This window comes from Galeopterus variegatus, unplaced genomic scaffold (genome assembly GCF_000696425.1).
Source record: "Galeopterus variegatus unplaced genomic scaffold, G_variegatus-3.0.2 Scaffold4722, whole genome shotgun sequence".
In the NCBI taxonomy this organism is placed as follows: Eukaryota; Metazoa; Chordata; class Mammalia; order Dermoptera; family Cynocephalidae; genus Galeopterus; species Galeopterus variegatus.
The window spans coordinates 1,100-8,404 of NW_007730833.1; the positions used below are offsets into that span (position 1 = coordinate 1,100).

At 33.6% G+C, this 7,305-nt stretch overlaps 1 protein-coding gene across 1 annotated transcript in view; it reads left to right on the forward strand.

The window, feature by feature from the left end:
- Window positions 1–757: 757 nt before the first annotated feature.
- The window catches only part of PIK3C3 (phosphatidylinositol 3-kinase, catalytic subunit type 3), a gene marked incomplete at its 5' end in the record, with an annotated part of 125,367 nt that continues 118,819 nt past the window's right edge, over window positions 758–7,305 (forward strand). The window contains one exon of the mRNA XM_008588221.1: window positions 758–887. Within this exon, the coding sequence (XP_008586443.1) occupies window positions 758–887 (130 nt within the window). The remainder of the gene's footprint in view (window positions 888–7,305) is intronic.

Consider the following 7,305-nt stretch of genomic DNA (forward strand, 5'->3'; position numbering starts at 1 on the left):
GTGAGATACAGATACTCTTTATAATCCCATTTTATAGAAGACGAAACTGAGGTACAGAGATGTCGAGTAACTTACCCAAGGTCACATAGATAATAGATAGCACAGCTGGGATTCAAACCCAGGCAGTTTGCCTCTACAGTCTACTATGCTGAATTGTCACTTAAAGAAAACAGTTGTGTAATTATTTAAATTTTGATTTCAGTCATTGTAAGTGGCATTCTTCCATCGGGTAGAAATTTGATTTCTATTATTTCTAAGATCTCCACGGCAGGGATGGAGTATGTGATGATTATCGATTCTTTTCTCCTTCCACTCTACCTATAGAATTCTCTGTAATACAGTCATGTGTGGCTTAATGACGGGGATACATTCTGAGAAATGCGTCATTAGGCAGTTTCGTCATTGTGCAAACATCATAGAGTGTATTTACACAAACCTAGATGGTACAGCCTGCACACCTAGGCTGTATGATACCGTCATGGTCATACATGTGGTCTGTCCTTCACTAAAACATTGTTATGCAGTGCATGACTGTAGTTCTGACTGCTTGGAGGAGAAAAGCATGACATGTGAAAAACAGTGTTGCACAGATTTTGGTTGCTTAGTTAATTACTTTACAACCCACTTGGGCTTAAAGCTTGGCAACAGAAACATACCTTTCCTTGTGTAGAAATCTCTTTGCTTTTAGGAATCTAAAATTTCCAATAATGAACTGTATTAGTCTGCTTTTGTCCTGAAAATTTCTCGTCTCCCCTAGCATGTTTCGCCAAGGGATGCATGACTTGAAAGTCTGGCCTAATGTAGAAGCAGATGGATCCGAACCCACAAAAACTCCTGGCAGAACAAGCAGCACTCTCTCAGAAGATCAGATGAGCCGCCTTGCCAAGGTGAGAAAGAGAATTTGGATCAGGTGGAAAGCTCTGAATGATGTCTATTGTACTATACCATGATATTATGAATTCTGTCAGATTTTTTCAAGCAGCACTCTCTCAGAAGATCAGATGAGCCGCCTTGCCAAGGTGAGAAAGAGAATTTGGGTCAGGTGGAAAGCTCTGAATGATGTCTATTGTACTATACCATGATATTATGAATTCTGTCAGATTTTTAAAAAAATTTGAATTTAACTTTTTAGTGATAGTTGTACTGAAATATAATTTACATATCATAAAATTCACCCGTGGAAAATGTACAGTTTGAAGGTTTAGTGAATTCACAGTATTATGTAATCATCACCACTATATAATTTTAGAACATTTTCAACATCCCTAAAAGAAGCCATGTACCCATTAGCAGTTACTCCCCATTCCTTCCTCCATTCAGCTCCTGACAACTGCTAATCTTAACTTTCTATCTCTATGTATTTTCTTATTCTGCACATTTCTAAAAATGGAATCGTACAGTATGTAGCCTTTTGTCTGGAATTCTGTCAGATTTGAAAATATGTACCTCTTACTGATATGTTCAAGATGACCAACTACCTTTTTGGTGACTTTAGATTCTAGAGATGCTTATGTTTTTTGGAAGTGAAGATTTGTTATACAATTAACTAGTCTAAACACCCCCCCCCCTTTATAAATAGACTGAATTATACCTTTTTCTTTCAAAATTATTTTAATGAAGTGTTTTCATTTAGAAATATAAAAACAAAACTCAATTCTGTGCTTAAATTGCAACTATATAACTTATTTTATGAATCTCCTTTCACAGAGCACTATGTTAGATACTGTTTAAGGATCCTTTTACAGTTCTTTTGTTAATAGACTTACTTTTAATTTTTGCCTGTATGTTTCCTTTGCAATGTTAGTATGGATGGCTCTTTAACGTCTGGAGAAAGTTTTGATGCCAAGCATATAATAGCTTGTTGCCTCTATTTACATATGGAAGAAATCTTAATTATAGAGAATAAGTACTTGCATTGGCTAGAGTTTGTGCTTCAACATAAAGTTTTTGTTGACACATTCTGTGTCTTTTTGTATTGCTCTTTTTAGAGAAATGATGTCATAGCTACCTCCTAAGCATATTGATCATATACTGTTGTCAACCTCACCCCTTCGTAATTAAACAAACAAAATTTAATATTCAGTTCAGCTACTCATTCTCATTTACATTTTTACATGGGATATAGAAAAGTTCTCAAATTAGAGAAATGATGTCATAGCTACCTCCTAAGCATATTGATCATATACTGTTGTCAACCTCAACCCTTCGTAATTAAACAAACAAAATTTAATATTCAGTTCAGCTACTCATTCTCATTTACATTTTTACATGGGATATAGAAAAGTTCTCAAACTTCTCATATATCTAACTTCTCTTTATAATAGTTTATCTTAGCAGTAAACTTTCATTTAAACTACTCTCTGTGACTTTTATAAGCCTTGGGTAGTTAATAGAAATTTTATTAGAATCAGCTCATTTATAGCCTGTGGGTCACTATAATATGAAAAAGGTTAACTCTCAGGGGCAAGAGGAATGTGGCATATATTGAAGAAGCAAAAGTTCTTAAATTGTCTTTTGAGAGCAGCATTATGATTTGCATTCTAGATGAAATTCTAAATTTGAGGGAAAAATGAGAAAAGAAATATAAAGCTGTATAGTTGTGCAATTTATACACTTTGTTTTTCTATTAAACAAATTATTTAGGCTTCTGTTCACATGTTCCTAATTTTTTCTAATTATTTTTGATGGAAGTTTCAAAAATAATTTTCATAACAATGATGGTATTTTTCAAACATGGATATATTTAGTGTAGTCATTGGAATTTGAATTAGATTTCTGGCTTTTTAATGTAGCACAATGTTATAGTATATATTTCTCATTTTACCTCGTATTTTGTAGTAGAAAAATATGTGATTTGATAATGATTAACTTCATTATTGAAACAGTAACCTCTGGAGTTTATGGGTGTTCATATTTATTCTTTTAGTTATCCACGCACATTAGCAGCTCTAGAAATGATGACTGAGTATATGCAGAGCTAAATGAGGTATTGGAAAGAAGTCTTAAAGTTTTTGTTAATTGGTAAGAGTTATCATCAACAGTCTAAATTCTTTATTTTAGAGTATGGCAACTTGGGTCCCACTTTTTCAAGACATAGTTATTAAAATTCATGTGTTGTCTGCATTGCTTAGAATGGCTAACAGTTTTGAGGTAGGGCTTTATTGGTTTCTAAGTCTTTACAATGGGGATACAATTTAATGAGAATAAGTATCTTACAGTCTTTCTCTTGGTAATTGGAGCCAAGTTCTTTTCATGTTCTTTTACCCCTAATAAAATCGTACTTTTAACTTCTGAATGGAGTGGAGGCTTTAGAACTTGCTGTGCTGTGACGGCTTGCATTAGGGTTAATTTATGTTTCCCAAAGACTAACTAAAAACCTTCAAAACTAGTAATTACTTTTTTTTAAGGGGAAAAATGCATCCTGTTTGTAGCATTTTTAAGGAACTGCTTCCTCTTTGAAGGAAGCTTTTATTTCTTGGCACTTTGGGCTAATATATTCCATTCTTTTTGATATAGCAGTTTATCCTCCTGTTTGAAGTTTCAGAACCTGTTATATCCCTGATACTGTTGAAGAAGAATGTTTAAAAATGATGTCTTTGATTTGACAAAATTGGAAGTTTGTGCACTTGGAAGCACTTTACAGTGGGAAGATCACTGTACTATGAGTCAGAGTTTGGTTATTCTACCAACTCAGGGACAACAGTTTCTGAGCGTGTAAAATCAAAGTTTAGAATGGATGGTTTCTAAGGTCTTGTGATCATATCCTATGATTTTAAAAATACTCACATAGCAAATAATTGAGATTATTTATCTGTCTAGATTTGATATAGTTATCACTTTAGTAGAGAATGAAGCTGTGTTTATCAGTTTGCAATTGTGAATATATTGTCTTCATGTCATTCCTTGTCTTCTGGAATGTTGTATTCCTAGAGTGAAGCGTTATACAGGGCTTGCCTAATGTGAATGATGTGGCTATGCTTTCAGATTTTGTTGTTGTTTGATTAGTACCTGCTTTTTTTTTTCTTTTTTCTTTTTTTGACAGCTGGCTCATATGGGGATCTCAGCCCTTGACCTTGGTGTTATCAGCATCATGCTCTGCCAAGTGAGCTAACTGGCCAGCCCAGTACCTGCTTCTTTACTTAAATGTTTGGAGTAGGATTCCTGAAAAACAACTCTTTTTTCACCCAAAGCATGGTCCATTTACCCTGCCTTATACTGGAGAAAATGTGCTTTGGTACTCTTTATGGTCTTACCTTGTTAACTTACTAGAGAGTATACTTTGATACTTATATTCTTAAGTTAAAATTATACTTACATATTTATTTTGTTCTTAAAATTGTGCTACAGTAGCTTTCTTTCTCTCCCTCTTGTTTTTCTGGTTATACATTTTAAAAAGATGTTTAGTTAGATTGCCACTTCCTCAAAATATTTTGCAATTGTCTTTGGTGTACTAAACTTTTAAAAACTGGGAAAGAATTTGTATGATCCATGTTCCCATTTTCGTACAAAAGGAGCAGAGATAGTAAATGTAATGCTCTCTTACTCCCATTTTAAGAAAAGAAATGACTGTTGAAATAGATGAGGTTTAAATATTTAAAACTGCTAATGGCTTATTTCCTGTTGCATTTTGATTTTACGGTCAGTGAATTTAGAGTTGTTTCTGATTGTTGAGAAGGCAGTTAGTTGGCTTAAGAGTAAAAAGTTGTACATAAGTGTTAATAATAGCAAAACATAGCTACCCTTCATAGTATCCATGAGCCTAAGTAAAAAGCAGAGTTACAGTTTTCTGACTGCAATGTAAGAAAGTTTATTGAGTTATAGAACTGCTTCAGTCTTGGTTGCCTAGGGATAATGGGACAAGAGGACTGTGAAATAAAGATTAACTATTTAAGTGGCCTATGAAATATGGTGTTAGGTAATTATTAAGCAAAGAACCTCAACTCCAAGCTGGACAATACTCTTATTCTGATTTATATTTCAGCTACGAAAGTTGAATTTTGACTACAATTTGAATAACTGAAGCTTTAAATTAAAGCCTGCTTTCCAAGCTTGACATTTTTTAAAAGTCAGATCCTTTCAGAATTTTTATGAAATTAATTTTGTTAATGATTTTACACCATTTTGTGAACATACCTAGTTTTCCTTTGAAGAAAAATGAGTGAGAGTAAAGGAAACAAAACTGAATAGTTTTTAGTTTAGGTCTTATTTTTTGTAACTTGTATTTCTTAGACTTTCAGTAGGGAACAGGAAGAAATACACTGTGTTTTCTCCCATCATCCTCATTCTCTTCTCTTTCCCATCTCTAAATTTGCCTAATTAGTTTTTACTAATAAAATGTCTTTTTGTTTGAATTGATTTGTAAAAATAATAAAAGGCCAGACTTCTAGGACATTTGTTAAATTTTCATTGTCCATGACCCAGAGCTTTTTAATGATTGTGGGCCTTACTTGAGCAAATTTGCCCTTTGTTCCCATCTGCTCCATTTTCAGCTTGTCATATTGTAAGAGTTTTATGACTTGGATGCATATCCACCTGGGGTTTTGGATGTGACTACCAAGCTTTAGTGTTTGATTTATATTTGAATCCGTGTCTTTAGACATGAAAGGTTAGTGCAAAAGCATGCTTCTCCACTGTCTCCTTTTCATTTTAGCAGCTCTGCTTGATACCTTTGGATTGTGCTTTAGTTTCTGTCAATTTGATTAAGAGGAGGCAAAAAGAAAGTAATGACTAGATGAAAAATGCTTTGTGGTCTGTGTGACACAGGTTTGGAAATGTTGAGTAGAGTGTAGAGGTTAGCACTATTGTAGAGAAGATTTGGTAAGATATGGTAATGTTTCAGGCTGAATCTCAGAGTGCCTGCATGGGGTCACCGTGGATACAGGTGAGGACCTCAGGTTTATTGCAGTAGGAACTAGGAAGATTTGGTAAGATATGGTAATGTTTCAGGCTGAATCTCAGAGTGCCTGCATGGGGTCACTGTGGATACAGGTGAGGACCTCAGGTTTATTGCAGTAGGAACTAAATGTTTTTAGTTTATCAGGAATAATTAGTTTCTTGAGAATAGGGGTTATTTATAATCTAGTTGCATTGTCTAATAAGATACCCACAAGTCACATGTACTGATTTAAATTCAGGTTGATTAAAATTAAATAAAACTAAGAAATGTATTTGCTCTGCCACCATTTTCCTGGACACCATTTATTTTCTCTGGACACCATTTTTCTGGGTACCTGGAATTAGTTAGTCTTTATGAGATTGTTGATTTCTTAGTAAGCCATGAAGGGGGCTAGAGAGTTTTGTGAGATGTTTCTGTTTTGGGAAATCTAAAGAGAACTTTCTCTCTTTATAGTACCTTTTTAGTTGAAGATTAGTTGAGCATGCTGGTTATACTGCAAGTTCTGAATAAACATTGTATTGACAAATTATCACAATCACAAAAACAATCCTTTAAAATTGAAATAACATAAGACATTATCTGATCATATAATGAATTTTCTGAAGTGGGGTTGAAGTTGTTTAAATTATTTTAATAGTACTATTTGACCTGTTGAAATATTTGCGCATGAAAGAAAATATTTTGCATTGATGCATTGCATCAAATGGGTACTTGTCTTGAGACATTGTTTAGAGATTTAAACTTTATATATGTGGGCAGGTCCTTTTTATCCCCACCAAAATCACTTGGTATATCAAAGGCAGACTTTTAAATGTTGAAGACCAAAAAAAGGATATTACTGAGTTCTGATGTCATTGTTATTTCCATTATGAGTAATAATAATGACTGGTGATAATCTCCTTGCATGTATAAAGTGCTTTAATCTATAAGACATTTTAGCATAGATTGAAACCAAAATGGAGAAGGGGTTAAGATCATGGCTTTGAAGACCATTTTTCATTCACATCCTAGTTGTGTCTCCTGTTTAGCTGTGATCTTGGACTAACGACTTAACTCTTATAAATCATGAGATCCTCATCTATAAAATATGAATAGTAGTTATATCTACTTTTTAGGGTTACTGTGAAGACTAAGCAAGATAAAATATTTAAAGGATTTAGCATACTGCCCAGCAAATACTGAACTCTAATAAATGTTAGCTTGTTATTACTTTACCTTATTTGCTTTCATTTGATTCTAACAAGTGTAGGATCAGGACTTGTAACCTACATTGTTTTTAAACTCATGAAAAGATGAAAGCTTAGAGAACTCAAGTGGTTAATTTACGATTACATGTTTGGTAAATTGTAGAACCAGGACCTAAAGTCAGGTCTTTAAATTCTTTATGTAAATCTCCTTCTAAAGTTTCA